The following is a 15,782-nucleotide window of genomic DNA, read 5'->3' on the forward strand; positions in this document are numbered from 1 at the left end:
TTGATCATTGGAGGCAAACTAGGCAGGTCTACACTTGGTGAGGGGGTATACATATGAATATGTATATCAAGACGCTCAGACAAACATCCAAATTCCAAAGAGGGGGGGGGGGGGGGGGGGAGGTGTGGATAAGAAGCCTTTGGTGGACACATTTTCAGTTATGAGCAAAATATGTTATGTGGATGTTTCCTTCGTCTTCGTCAAAAGTGGGTTCATTTTTAGTGCGGGGGGGGGGGGGGGGGTGGGCAGCTGCTGTTTTGAAGGGGCCGGCGGCGTAAGTATGGCGCTGGCCATGCTGCTGGTGGCCATCGGCGGCGGCGCGTCGCACGTGCGCAGGACACGTGGCGTGTGGCCGAAAGCCCGCCTCGCCACCAGCCTCGCCTATCTCTTCTTCACGGAGATCTTTGGCTTCCTCGCCTTCCTGCCGTCCGTCTCCCGATCGCTCCTCCTCTACTCATCTCTCCCTGCAGCCGCCCGATCAGATCCCACATCCTGCCACGTGTCGCCATCTGGAGGACATCCCGAAGCCTTATCTCGCCGCCCGCGTGTCCGATCTGGAAACAGAGTTTGTGTGGATCGGAATATTCGCTATGGTAAAGCCAAACGGAATCTGTAAGTACATATATTACACATATACATTCACATTCACATGCACATACACATACACTTACATATACATATCCAGTTGCATATGCATATGCATAAACATATACATACATATACATATGCATCTATATATATATATATATGTAGATATATGTACATATGCATAAATACACATACATGTGATGTGTGTATCTTATTTGTTAAACTTTAGGCTAGATGTGTACTTGCCGGCTGAAGCCCCCGTGGAAGAGGCTGTGTTAGCTGAGACCAATGGATCCAATGGCAGTCGTCCTGTCGTCGTCTTTGTTCACGGTGGGATTTGGGCGACCGGTAGCAAAGAGTTGTTCTCGAATTTGGGTGTTTCTCTGGCTAGTCATGGAGTCATCACCCTCATCCTACAGTATACCTTGTTCCCTGAGGTGAAGAGCTCTCTCTCTCTCTCTCTCCCTCTCTCTCGCATACACACGCGCACTCATGCACAAAGGCTTTATTCACAAGGGCTCTTCGACAATTCTGATTATTATGGTAAGACAGAGCATATGTCCTTGCAAGGGAATGCCCCTGGTAGGGAACATGCTCCGGAGGCAAGGCGGGGCATATGCCCTAGCTAGGGAACTGCACATAACCATGGATGCAATTGACCGTTGCCTTGACGTTATGCTGAACACTCTTGGGGAACATGAGATAAATGATGCACTCTTTCGAATATGTGAATATTCATTCGATCCCTGGCTAACGGCCATGTGTGTTTGCTTGTTTTTAAATGGGTTGAATGTAACCAGTTGACCATGACACCATTTTGACAAAGCCTACTGTAAGCCTATCCTACAATGTTGATGACCTCTGGGAGACATGAGGAAAAAATGGGAAGTTCTATTGAACATGTGACAAATCTGTTTCTTGTAATGTTTGGGGACTTGGTTTCTTGATTTACTTCATAATGCTTGGACACCACCATTGTAATCATTGCTCTAGCAGGCACTAGCATCACAACAGGCGAGAGAAGTGTCGTCGGCTTTGACTTGGGCCATGGACAATGTGGAAGAATATGGTGGCAATCCGCGCAAGATCTCTCTCATGGGACATTCTTCAGGTACTACTACTGCCCGAGTCACTTGTTTAATACATTGGGTGCCAATGGACTCATTCATTCGTGGCTTTAATACATTGGGTGCCATGTAGGGCCATCGTGTGGAGTCGAGTCACTTGTTTAATACATTGGGTGCCAATGGACTCATTCATTCGTGGCTTTAATAAGTGGCCATGTAGGGCCCCATGTGGAACCCCTTGATTACTACATTTAGACTGTTGCAAATGAATCCTTTCATATAGTAACTTCAATATTTCTGGTTATCTAGGAGCCCATGTAGCAGCCGTAGCAGTGTGGGAGCGATTCAAGGGACAACATAGTCAACAACATAGTGACAGTCCATATGTGGAGACCAGAGATGTCCGACAACCTTGGCAATTCATGGGGCTTGCAGGTGTATATGACATAGTAGATCACCTTGCCCATGAAGAGAAGCGTGGTGTGGCATCATTGTCATGCATGACACAGGCAAATGGCACCTTGCCACATTCACTAGAAGCCATGTCCCCTGTTCGCCTTTTCCGCCGGGTACTAGACGAACATGACAAGGCATCGTTTCATGACATGTTGCCAGAGAAGTTCACATTGATGTGTAGCCGGGGCGACATCGTGGTCCCGCCCGACACTTCATGGGCATTTCATGGTGTGCTTCTTCCATTGTTGAGCGACCAACATTGTCGCATTCTTTCATTCGAGAGCCTCAAACATCGCGACTTTCTACAGTTGGATGGTACTCTCCCAGAATCTATCCGCCTCCGTGATCATATTCTACTCTCTCTTCGCCAATAGATATTTGTGCACCAAATGTTGTACTTATCCTGAACATTATTAATCTTGATATTTCTACAGATTTGATACTATTATCAAGTTATGAAACAAAACTATTAAAAGTTCTTGATTTCTATTTTCACCAGTCCTAGGTACATTTTGTATAGATTTTCACATACGGCCATGATTCTACTTTTCCAATGATTGTTTTTGACTTATTGGGCATTTCATGGTGTGCTTTTCCAATTGTTGGGCGAGCAACATTGTCGCATTCATACAACCATTATTCTATTTTCACATACCTAGGATTGTATACCTAGAACGTTTATTTTCACATACAACCATGATTCTACTTTTGAGATGGCTGTTTTTTATATTTTGTATATAAACCCAAAGCAGGTGGTGATGGAAACCATTGTGTGTATGTCAGGCGCTTCGTTGAAGGTAACTATATTATTCTCTTATTGTATGTTGATGATATATGCTAATTGTCAGACAAGATGTAGACATGATTCACAACTTAAAAGTAGACCTATCCTAAGTCCTTTCACATGAAAGATTTAGGGCATGCTAAACATATTTTAGGCATGAAAGTTACTCGCAATAGGGAATGTGGAAAGTTGTGGCTTTCCCAATAAAAGTACATAGAATGAATACTAAAGAGGTTTAATATGCAACATGCAAAACCGGTAAGTACCCATCTTGCTAGTCATTTAAAACTGTGTAGAAAAGACTGTCCACATATCGAGCAAGAAAAAGAAGAGATGTCCTCAATTCCTCACTCTTTAGCAATTGGTTCCTTAATGTATGCCATAGCTAGTACAAGACCAGATATTGCTCATCTGGTTGGTGTCTAAGTAGATATATCTCCCCAATCTTGATAAGTCTCATTGGGACATCGTAAAATGGATTTTTGGATATTTAAGAGGTACATCTAGACCGTGTTTATCTTTTGGAGGTTCTTGACCAATTCTTGAAGATTTTTAAGATATAAGTTACAAAAGTGTGATGCTTTCGATGCTTTGCTTTATTTCAGAATTGGGTTTGAATCAACTAACTGATGTGATCTTTTATGATAATCAAAGTGCAATATAGATTTGAGCAAGAACTCGATGGACCATTATCGCACGAAACACATTGAAATGCGACGTCATTGGCTATGCTTGGCAATTGAAGACAAACTATTACAACCCAAGAAAATTCACACAGATGGTAATGTTGCTGACATGTTGACAAAGGTAGTCTCTACAGAAAAGCTTGAGCTATGTGCCAAGTTTGTTGGATTGAATGCAAGTTGAGTTGCTCAATGAAATCTTCAAGAGAGATTTTTAGTATTTTTTGCTACACTAATTAGGTGTGTGGATGGGCGTTGGATGCCCAAATGTTATTATTTTAAAAACTGTGTGAAAAGGCTCACACTTATTTCTATTTACATATCTATACACACTTTTAAAAAATGAGAAAATGGGGACAAACGAGCAAATTTCTATGGTAGAGGAGAGCAAAATTTTTGGAGAGTTTTTAGAGAGCTCATACTCTTATTCTTGGCCTTCTCCATTAATGTTTCTAAGTACACGATTTAACACTGACATTTTGGACATTGTGTAGTCTTTTGGTGGTTTTTTGTGTCTTGTTAGTTGGGTTTAAGTTATTAGAGGAAATTTTACTTTCCTCTTTACATATACTCTAATATATTCAGAGCATAACTTTGGTGTACAAATTCTATATGCTCATGGTGAACTATTTTTGGACTAGGTTCTGTGGTTTTTACCTCCTTGAAGGTTTTTCACATCAAACATTTTGTGGTGTATAATGCATGATTTTGTTGTTTTTTCTGGAATAATTTGCACAATGAAATCTTTCTCATTATAAGTGGTAAAATGCTATCATGAATCTGATCAATGGTTTGGTCTTTGCTTTTAATATGTGTTGCAAGTCCCCCGCGATCTAATTAACAATGGTTCGTGTTCCTCCGACACGTACATAACTTCTTTTTGCTATAACTTATAACCATGTACGTATTTGGAAATGTGAATATTCATTTCTACATCCATATCCAGGGTTCATCCTCTTATATAGTGTGATGAATGATATGATGATGGATCACTATCTCTACATGCAAGCTGGAAAGGTTTATTTATACTTTTTGTTTATCTTATTTAGTTTCAAGGGGAGTATACCTTTCCTTTTGCTGCATTCCAATCCAACCTATGACCTTGTGACGCCTAGTTTATTGGTAGTTTCCAATTCAATTCCTCTATTGTGTGGAAGGTCATTTCTAGGGTCCTACCGTCTCACGTTGTTGTTTTTGATAAATGCACCAACTAGTATGCTATATAATGGGTTTTTTTTATAGTTCTAGAAAGGCATCACACACTATCATTTAGACAAAATGTAGGAAAGCCTGAAAATGTAAATATGGTATAATGCTGAAAATTCTGGCATCTCTATTTATTTATTTTTTAAACATATCCTTCCATTAGTTTAAAAAACCATATCAGCGACAAAATACAAAATGATGGAAAGGAGATGATTATCCTTCCCCAACCCAAAAATTGAGAAATGAGATATGAGAAATGATACTTATATATAAGTTTCACCTTGTGGTATATATGGAAAGCGCGTTGCCTCAAGGTCTTCCAAGGTACGGTACGGCCCCCGGAGGAAGTGATCATGGACATATGGTTCGCGCTTATCAACTGCCTACGAGGGCAACTAGAAGAGGTTTGCAGCCACTCCAACGACGTGACCACTGCCCGTTTGCGTTTTTGGCAGAAATGGCGGAACACACCTATGGTGATGCAAGGCGGGAGTGGCCCGAGGTGGAACTACCAGCCCCCACGTTGCTTGTTTCCTACTCACCTACCACCCTCTCTTCGGTGTAGGCCCCAAGAGCCGACTCGTACTAGGCAACATTGAAGGGCATCGCCTTGGATATAGGTAGCTTCTTACATTAAGTTAGGCCGCAAGGCAATGTAAGTGGCTCATCTTCTTTGGCTTGATCGGAGGAAGTCTCCCCGATGTGTGTATAAGTCTCCTTATAGACTCTATGTAATAATCCTTCCTAACTAATGGGAAAGTAGTTTTACTTTGAAAAAAATAAATAAATTGAGAAATAATACTTGAGGAACCCAAAAATGTATAAAAGAATACCACTAGATAGAGCACTTTTGAATTTAATCTTACCAATCACCATAAGCTCAATTTTCCTTCCTTCCTAAAACCATGTTTTCCAATGTTTGCTTAGTGTCATAAAAAAGACCCTAACATTGGATATATCTACATGTGCAAAGATGATAGAATTGTTTCGTAAAGCACATGCTGAAAACCATATGTTCGATGCTTCCACTTCCACGGGTTTAGCAAATGCGTAAACATTGAATTTCACTGACTATGATTTGATGAGCGCTCTCTAATTTACCAATAAGAATGCATATTACTTGCATAACATACAAATTTTTTCATGATTGTTGCCTTCAACAAAACGTATGTCTATTTCTAGCTAAGAAACATATGACATGTCTTCATGTGCATGTATAGTCCCCCAATGGCTCCAAACTATAATATGAGGGGATCATCTCAAATTATTGCACATACAGAGTATGCCAATTTTTAGTTAGTAAGCTCTAGTAAATTCAAACATTTGTTTGGTAGTAAGTGAAGTCTTGATTATGTCATTTTCCTCTTGATCGGAGAATTTTTGTACCTATTAAATAGCTTCAATGATGAAAATATGTAGCAAATAACATTTATATCCTTATGAAGGCAAACATAAGTTTTAACACCATGAAGGCATTGAATTTATTTGATAATTGATTTCTAGTAAGTTATAGGTGACTAATGTTTATCCGGTCAACTAAATTTATATAATGTGAGCACACGTGGTTACATAAAATTTTGAAGTTGGCCGAATAAATGTCATGGAATAGAATTCTGAAGTTATTATCTTAAGGATATAACGAGGAATGACATAAGTATGAGAGTCTTGGGATGAGTGATTGCAAGAAAATGTAGAATTGGATAAGCTAAGGAATCAAAGCACATTGTTTTACAACTTGGCTACATATAATGTGCTGATATTTGTTTGTAGATGTCAGCAGTTATCACGGAATGTCAAAGTTGATGGGTTGCCCAAAGTGGCAAGGGAGGTTCACCAATGTATGCCATTATTAAACTAAACAAGGAATAAAATCTTTATATTTTATAAGGGAAAGTTTATGATGTATGTTTGCTTAGAATAAGATACACTTATAGAAGCCATCATAAAATCCAAAATTAACTTTAGCCACGAATTGATGGATAGATTTGACATGGACATCCTCGATGGGCGTGCAATACTTTAAATTATCAAAGAAAATGTGACAAGAAGATGTAAAATAGAATTTTCATTCTTGTAATTGATAAAAGCACATCGAGCTATTGCTGCATTTTGTTTTGCTTCTATTACATTGTTATTTGAAATTGTAACATTCAATGTAAGTTGATAAAAGAATGTATGATGAGGTACAATTGTTTCATTCATAGAACTATTGGGTTTTGACAAAGCTTAGAGTAATAGCATGGAGTCTGTGTGAAGCACACTCCTCCATCATTGTGCACTTGGAGATGCATTGTTTTTGGAGGAATTCTTGATTCATCGTGACATGCTTTGACACATTTTGAAGACATGATCCACATCATAGGTGAGCCGATTCGAGATGCTAAAATATCACCTCATGCTCAATAGCTTGCTCTTTTGTAGTTTTTTGGATCTTGGAACTTGCATTGCATTTGAGTGGAATTTGAGAAAAGGAAAGAGAGATCAACTAGTAGGGTTTTGAGATCAAAACAATAAATGTCAAATGTTTTGGCAATCTAAAAGAAAGTGTAGAGTTCAACAATAACACATTGTGTGCTATATTCATTTGTAATTTGTCTTGCCTTTCTCACTAATTGTGGCACATAAGGTACACCAATCATGCTCTATCGGACCATTGAGTGACAAAAAAGAGTGACATAATATGTGCTATGCCAATCCACGTGGTTCCTATTTCACCCTTGGGCATCAATGTTGAGTGTATGAAGAACTATGTAGAGATTGATTATTGCTAAAATATATTCCTCCTGATGCACACAAAATATGTATATTTGAAGAAATATCTGGGTTTATGATGAAGGTGTTGTATATATGGCATGTTACTTTGTGTTTGGTGGAAAGATTTGAACATGGGATAACAATCCTCTCTTCCAATTGGTGCAAATCTGTTTATTTGGTGGGAATTTGTGTTTGCAAAATCGTTCCCCCCCCCTCCAATTCTTGACGAATACATAGGCTCCTTATGTGCCTATTTATGTTGTTGTGTCACATATTCAAGAGTCATTTAGTTATGGCATTGGAGCTATGCACATGATCCTTAAAGGAGTTGCCTTCATATTTCACCTAATAATAGGATCTTAAGAGTACTCTCTAAGTTTAATGACTTTGATGACCAATCGATCCTAACATAGTTTTACAAGGCAATGTCTTTTGATGTAGTCAAACTTGAGAAAATGTCTATGCTTAAGGAGAGATTGCACATATATACTTATGAGTTGTGCAAGATTGTTGCTTGTGGTTGCTTCACATCGTGGTTAGGGGTGATCCTTCTCCAATTTGTTTTGATGATCAGAGAGGAGTATGGAGATCAAAGTTTCTCTAGTGAGTTGCAAGGTTCAATTTTGTTTTCATGATCATGATGATGAGTGTGGAGGAGGATTATTCTTTTGTCACAAAATGGCATGGGGGAAGAGTATATACGATTGGGTGCATCATGTCCTTTCATTGTAGGTGTCAAAACATGTTGAGTCTATGTATGTTGTAGGATTGCAATTTGTTGTCCTTGGCATCCTCTGTCCATTTGATTCAATGCCTTGAACATATAACAGATGTATAGCTCAAGCAGTTTTGCCAAAATCCAACTCTTCAACTAGAAGACAAAATTATGATTTTATTGGTTTTCTACCTTTCAGTATAAGAGTATGGCATCCCAAGGTTGGATTGGTAGGTTAAGTGTCTCTATGTCCTTTTCTTCATTAACAACGTTACTTTTGGACTCTCATCAAGCCCTCTTACAGAATGGGTCTACCGCAAGTTTTGAGGAGAATTGTAGAGTATGACATGATCACCTTGAATCTGTACTTCCACATGATCCTTTAGATCAAGAAACAGGGTAAGCAGATGTTTCACTAAGTTTGGACCCAAAAAATTCTCACATCATGCTACTTGTATGATGATTTTTTCAAAGTGTCCTATGCATAGGACAATATAGAGTGGGATAGAGAGGGAGTTTGTATTATTGTAGTTCAGAAATAATTATCACTTATACATGAGTTGTCACTTTCGAAGTAAATGTTTACTATTGTGATATCATTATCATGGATCAACAAGACATGTTTTTATGACCATTCTAAATTATATTTTGGCATTACAAGCAACATTGGAATTTAAATATTTACTCGTATGAATGTCATGAATGTGGGGATCCCATATTACAAAAGAAAAACACACATCAATGTTTGTGTGATGGAACTTTTATTCTATCATATGGTGCACATGAAAGATCTAGCACTTCGGTTAAGCTCCTCAAATTGTTTTATTTGTTAGTGATGAAAGCCATTAACTTTTCCACGAGGCATTGACCAAACCATCCCTTAAGAAAAAAATGATATTCTAGGGAAAGTATTATAAGGTTTCTAAAAGGCGTGAACATATTTCACTTTACATAGATGGGTTAGATATAGTAAATTGTCACGTTTAACTAAAACCTTGTAAGCTAGGAGATCATCAATGAACTAATCATATTGTCAAAAGTGGGTAGCTAAGAGGTTTGACGAACAAAAGTTGCACGCGTCATTTATCATCTTTATTTGCTAGATCATTGAGAATAATCATGCAAAATACCACTATGATGTTGTCAGTTGTGATGTGCATAGTCAAAGAAAAGTAGTATCCATCCACAAAGTTCATGATTTAAACATTTGAAATAATAATTGTCTAAATGCTGAAATAAATAATAAATATCAACAAGATGTGTAGATTTACATTTGTCCACTCATAATAGAATTAGGGCAATATGCATCATCAAACGAAGATGAAGACGAGCACTCCACAAACAAAAATTACAATGGATCAAGCAATAAACTTCTTCCAATGTGAGAATACAATGATAAGATAAGTATAAAGCTATCAATTATTAAAAACATAATCATTGGTTGAAGAACTGAAAGGGCATTGCCCCACCATCAACTTTCTGAAGTAAAAAATAGCAATGGAATGAAATTTGGACTCTCCCATCTTACTAGGGTACAATGAGACAACCAAGGATATCGGCTTATTTTTGCAATATGCAAAGTTGTGCTACATTGTAGGAATCTTATTAGCATGTAAAATAAAACTAGTGGACAATTTGCATTAATTTATTCTAACAATGTCCCAACAAACATCGAAAGGGAGAAAAAAGGAAACTTTCATATCCAAAGCTAGATTTAGATATAGGTTTGGTGTAGGTGTTAGAGAGTATAATTCAAATATGAAGAACTATAGGTATCCAATGACCTTCAAAGCATATTTATGGATTTCTTAGACATTTGAGTGCCCCAAACATTTTGTGGTTGAAGACAATCAAAGGTGTAAGACGAATTAGGTCTGGCAAAAAGCAAGCAAGCCAATGCGATGAACACATTAGTATATGAGGAACTCTAGGTATCCAATGACCTTCAAAGCATATTTATAGATTGTTCGGACATTTGTGTGCCCCAAACATATTGTGGTTGAAGACAATTGAATGTGCAAGTCGAAATTGGTCTGGCAAAAAGCAAGCAAGCCAATGCGGTGAACACATTAGCATGGAATAATATGATAGGATACAAAGCCTATCCTTTGTTTTTTTTTGTCTTCTCGACTTGCTGTCCGAGCCAACTGTGATGGGGTTGAGCTTTTGAGTAGACTTTCGTGTTCTCATTAGTTTGTGTGGGGTGGACAATGTATGAGCACAGGGATAAAAGTGACGTGATGAACACATGGGAGAAATAAAGGAACTCAATCACCGAGACTGAAAAGGACACGTGTGCGTGTGTCTCTATGTGGGTCAAAAGTATGTAGATTTTGGAAGCATATTAAACAAAGGCACGATCTATGCATATTATACATATGAGAGAAAGAGAAAGAAATAGTAACGTGACTTTTTAAGAGGCCAAAATGGCCTATAAGACCAAACGAGAGGGGGAGAGAGAGAGAGAGAGAGAGAGAGAGAAAAGGAGAGAATGGACAAGCGAGAAAAGGTGTGGTTCCTGTGATGGGGGTATAGGAGGAAAAAGTGAAAGTGTCGTCATGTGAAACAAGCAACCGAACCGAACCGAACCGAACCAGAAACCTGAACCAGCACCAGAACCGAACACAGGGCCGGTTCCGTAGCGCACGTGTGCATGTGAAAGACAAAGAGAAAAGCCAAAAGCAGTGAGAAAGAAAGAGAGAGAGAGAGAGAGAGAGAGAGATTTGAGATTTAAGAGGTGTCCGTGTTTTTCTTTTTTCTTTTTTTCTTTTTTATTTATTTCCCTCTTTTTTGTCTTCGTTTGTAGTGATCTCTATGTTATGTTATGTTATGTTATGTATGAGTGTATGTGTGTGAATTTGGCCAACTATCTGACTTTTTCTACCACCACCACTACTGCTACTGCTACATGGATGGATGGATGGATACATGGATGGATATATGGATGGTCACACGTGTGTGTGTGTATATGTGTGTGTTTGCCATCTCCCCTGCTGTACTCCTTCTGCTGCATGCTAAATGTGAATGGCTGGGAAGGATATGATTCTATGAATGAATTCATCCATCCTACTATCTATCTATCTATCTATCTATCTGTATCTATGTTTCTTCTATTTCTATACATACATATTTATCTACTCCAACAATCAATGCATGGCTCTCACATCATCCATCCCCATCCCATATTTTATAACCCCATCCATCCATCATCCTCTCTCTACAGTCCTTTTCTGTTCACACACAATTCATTCTCTCTCTCCCTCTCTCTCTAGTTTGACATATTCATGCTCTCTCTGCTTTGACATATTAACACACACACACACACACACACACACACTCTCTCTCTCTCTCTCTTTCATTCGTTTGCAAGTAGAATGTTGTGATCAATGAGTGTCTCATAATTTGGGCCCCAAATCTTAACTCTGTTGAATAAATACATCATTATTATATTTAATCTGCCCTTCCCTTCCTCTCTCTCTCTCTGTCTGTACATACATACATACATACATACATATGTATGTGTGTGTGTATAGCATGTGGTGCTTATATAATATAATATATATATATATATATATATATGATCGATTGTGATGATTGATTGCTCAACCTCTCATGATTATAGTGATCATCTTGAAAATCCAGCAAATAACTGAGAGCTTCCTTTCGTATACATAATAATGTACTAGTTAGTATCAGCTATCATCTCATCCATACAACAACACATATGTACATAGACCCAAGAATTAATATAACTTATAAAGAGGAAAATACATCATAATATATATATATATATATACCCATTAACCTCTGTATACGCTTGTTTGATTAGTGATTCATGTACGCTTGTATATATCCATAGACCCAAGAAGAAGAAGAAGAAGAAGAAGAAGAAGAAGAAGAAGAAGAAGATTGATTCAGGTATACATATATACATATTATCACAAATGGGTGTCAATGAAGACCTCAGCAGTAAGCTATCTCAGGAAATTGAACTATTAGGCATCAAGCTATGGGTGCTTATTTCAATATCGGTGGGTGTGTTTATGACTCTCATTCTGTCTGTCATGTCCATATGCCTCCTTGTATCGAGAAGGAAGAAACACCGCAGCAGCTTGGAACCAGTGTTCCAGCATGTGAACACAAGCAAGGTCCCCCCCACATACATTTCTACGGATTCTCCATGGTCATCAAGCATCTCGACAACAGGAGGGGATGATCTGCTCATCATCATCCCACCCACCACAGGTGTTTGGGATCCCACCTGCCATCAACACGACAATGATGCCTCATGGCTCAATCGTAAGCAGGGCACCCATAATCAAATATATCATTGGTTCACACTTAGGGACATGCAAGAAGCTACCCATGGTTTCTCTGAGTCCAACATCCTAGGGCATGGTGGCTATGGCATTGTGTACAAAGGTCAACTGCCTGATGGAACCCTAATTGCTGTTAAGAATCTTCTCATGAACGACAACAACAACAACATGTAAATACATCTACTTGACAAACTGCTACTATTGCTACAATTAATCATCATTTTCTTTAATCTTCTTAATAGCATAAATAACGTTATAAACATATTTGATACAGATATATGTATGTATATTGTGTAGATATCTCATGCGTGTCCTTATAGCCATACATATTGTTTACCAAGTCCCTCGTAAGTGCCGGAAACAACCGATTATATATATATATATATATGCTACAAAGTTTTTTCAAAACTGCCCAAAGCAACAGATTCTTTGGTACTGTCTTATGTCTTATATTAACCATAGATGTTTGTCTAGCAAGCTCTCCGAGAACAACCCCTTCTAATCATGTTGCGAGCGATATGTTTCGCATGATAACTGTAGATAATTTTCAAGCCATTGATACTTGAATGTTGACAAAAATTGTCTTTCTTGAAAAAAGGGGTCAAGTGGAGAGAGAATTCCATGTGGAGTTGGAAGTGATCAAGCATGCGAGACACGAGAACCTCGTTCGATTCCTCGGTTATTGCAAAGAAGGAACCCATAGGTAATAATCACATAATGTCATAGACAAATTCTAAGCCCCGCCTCTTTTCCTTGTGCCCAAGTAATATGTCAATGACATGTAGTTTAGCTCCCCATGATATTGATCATAATTTTCGATAGGATGTTGGTCTACGAGTATGTGGACAATGGGAGCCTCGAGCAATGGCTTCATTCATCTCCAAGCATTGTTCTCAAGTGGGAAAGTCGCATGAAGATCTTACATGGGACCGCGAAAGCGTGAGTATCAATTAGCAACCCCTCCATTAACCGTTGTTTTTTGGTTGTGTTGTAATAATATATATATATGTCAGATCACTTGGATACTAACTTGAGAGATATCTCGTTTGGATGTGTTTTTGCAGGCTAGCTTATATGCATGAAGCTTTGGAACCTAGAGTAATTCACCGAGATGTTAAATCAAGCAACATTCTAGTAGATAGCCGATGGAATGCCAAAGTCTCTGACTTTGGCCTTGCAAAACTGCTCGCTGCCGAGAAACATCATATCGAGACCCGTGTAATGGGCACCTTCGGGTAACTAGATATTTAAAACCCGAATCCGATTCCTAATCATCTTTGTGCTAATGATCAAAATAATAACACCTCTCTTTGTGGTTCAATTCTTCTTCTTCTTCTTTTTACATATCTTTTTTATTGTCTTTATCTATGTCTTTTACTTCCTCTTTTAATAAGCATGCCACCCTTTTCACATTTGTAGATATGTGGCTCCGGAATATGCCAATACCGGCCTTTTAAATGAGAGATGTGATACTTATAGTTTTGGTATTGTCGTCCTTGAAACCATCACCGGAAGGGACCCGGTTGACTATGCCAGACCTCCGGGAGAGGTATGCTATATCATATCAAACTCAAACTCCATCAGCAACAAACATGTCTTTTCTAAGAATCAACTAACCTTTTAGATTAGTTGTAAAGCTTTTTAACTACATTTAGGCATTATAGGTGCTTGCATGTACCTGAGCTAATACATATTGGAATACTATGATTGATATTCTTGTGCCCAATGCACATGTACCCAATAGCAAAAACATGTCTAATACCATCGTTTCGCAAATATTCATAAAGAAGAGTTTGTATTGTGGCTAAATCATTCGCAACAGCATTCTCTTCGATTTCGATAATTGGGGTTAATGGTAGATTCTTTGCCTTTCAGGTGAATCTTGTGGATTGGTTGAATGTGATGGTATCAAATCATCAATTAGAAGAAGTAGTGGATCCAAACCTCAAAGAGAAGCCATCCCTCCAAGAATTGAAGAAGATTGTTGATATTGCGTTAAAATGTGTGGATCAAGAAGCTGAGAGGAGGCCAAAGATGAGTCAAGTAATTCAAATGCTAGAGTCCGATGATAATGTCCTTTAAACAAACAAATGGGTGCAGACTTTAATCATTGTATATATCTAAAAAGGAGCCCCAATTTTGGTCTTCTTCTTAGTTTGTTGGATGGTCGGATGGATGGAGGATGGTAATTAGAATTCCTTCATATCCACATCTGCATTATTAATTGTCTAGTTGATTCAAAGCATGTCGAAGAAAAACCACACGAGGATAGGGACCTTGGTGAAATTAGGGCCCACTTCTTCGACGAAACATACTCTTCGAATTCAATTCATTTGCATCACATTCACCTAACTATTCCAAACATCAACAATGTAAGAGGAGCGACTTGCAACAAGAATACCTAACTTTTTTTTTTGAATTCCTTTTTGTTTTGTTTGTAAACCAAACTTTCACATATGTTGTCAGGATATGAAGTCACATCTATACAAGTAGATACAAATTGGAGTATGTGAAACAATGTCAACGGATTCATATTAAATTCATTACGAAAAGACACAAAGCAATCAAAAATCAAAGGAATTGGCATGGAATACCCCCCAACTAATGGAATCTCTACATGGAAATGTTTCAATACCCTAAAGTGTAAAGAAAAATATATATGTACCCACATGCAACCTGAGCTCATTATTGATCATAGTATAATTGCTATATCATATCGGTAGAATAGACCGCCTTATTATATCCCAACTATTTTTTTACACTTGTAAACTACAAAGAAAAACACAACTCCTCACATGGTGGGTGGTTCGGTGCCACTATGGCTTCTTATTTAATTGCATTTTCTTTACAATATGAAGATTGAAACATTCACTAAGGCTTGTTGTCACATGGGTTCTACATGTTGACCCCATAGGGTCGCTACGTATTATGTCCTTGTGTACTCGCATCATCGGCCAAATTGCTTGAAATCAAAGACCCACAATTTAGATGATACCACTAAATTAGCTTCCTTTAAAAGGAGTCAATAAGAAAGGTGTATTCAATATGGCATCCAAGTTTTTAAATATATTAACTAGAAAGTTCTAATTAATGTTTACTTTATGAAGACAACTTCCAAGAGAACTATTACCAATGTCATGATTATGCTTCATCTGATTTTCATCACTAATTTTGGTACAATTCAGATCAGGCCCTAAAGGTTATCAACGG

At 38.1% G+C, this 15,782-nt stretch overlaps 2 protein-coding genes across 2 annotated transcripts; both read left to right on the top strand.

Annotated features, from left to right (window-relative positions):
* The first annotated feature begins 274 nt into the window (after positions 1 to 274).
* LOC147863734 (putative isoprenylcysteine alpha-carbonyl methylesterase ICMEL1) lies at positions 275 to 2,681 on the top strand. The gene is made up of 4 exons (XM_087320415.1): positions 275 to 612; positions 818 to 1,025; positions 1,585 to 1,699; positions 1,965 to 2,681. The coding sequence occupies exons 1-4, from the start codon at positions 281 to 283 to the stop codon at positions 2,483 to 2,485; spliced, it is 1,176 nt and encodes a 391-aa protein (XP_087176541.1). The 5' UTR covers positions 275 to 280; the 3' UTR covers positions 2,486 to 2,681.
* Positions 2,682 to 11,812: 9,131 nt separating this feature from the next.
* LOC147863735 (putative receptor-like protein kinase At2g42960) lies at positions 11,813 to 14,987 on the top strand. Its single transcript, XM_087319439.1, has 6 exons — positions 11,813 to 12,742; positions 13,171 to 13,275; positions 13,395 to 13,511; positions 13,637 to 13,807; positions 13,992 to 14,121; positions 14,448 to 14,987. The coding sequence occupies exons 1-6, from the start codon at positions 12,198 to 12,200 to the stop codon at positions 14,652 to 14,654; spliced, it is 1,275 nt and encodes a 424-aa protein (XP_087175565.1). The 5' UTR covers positions 11,813 to 12,197; the 3' UTR covers positions 14,655 to 14,987.
* The last annotated feature ends 795 nt before the right edge of the window (positions 14,988 to 15,782 follow it).

This window comes from Azolla caroliniana, unplaced genomic scaffold (assembly GCF_043228905.1).
Source record: "Azolla caroliniana isolate FFs.n. ecotype wild unplaced genomic scaffold, voAzoCaro1.0.p SCAF_5, whole genome shotgun sequence".
Lineage (NCBI taxonomy): Eukaryota > Viridiplantae > Streptophyta > Polypodiopsida > Salviniales > Salviniaceae > Azolla > Azolla caroliniana.

Bases quoted from the DNA above. Each gene is read 5' to 3' on its own strand.
- LOC147863734 (XM_087320415.1), top strand. From the start codon at position 281: ATGGCGCTGGCCATGCTGCTGGTGGCCATCGGCGGCGGCGCGTCGCAC. The intron at 613-817 runs GTAAGTACATAT...GTTAAACTTTAG, and splicing joins GGTAAAGCCAAACGGAATCT to GCTAGATGTGTACTTGCCGG. The intron at 1,026-1,584 runs GTGAAGAGCTCT...TTGCTCTAGCAG, and splicing joins AGTATACCTTGTTCCCTGAG to GCACTAGCATCACAACAGGC.
- LOC147863735 (XM_087319439.1), top strand. From the start codon at position 12,198: ATGGGTGTCAATGAAGACCTCAGCAGTAAGCTATCTCAGGAAATTGAA. The intron at 12,743-13,170 runs GTAAATACATCT...TCTTGAAAAAAG, and splicing joins AACGACAACAACAACAACAT to GGGTCAAGTGGAGAGAGAAT. The intron at 13,276-13,394 runs GTAATAATCACA...AATTTTCGATAG, and splicing joins TGCAAAGAAGGAACCCATAG to GATGTTGGTCTACGAGTATG.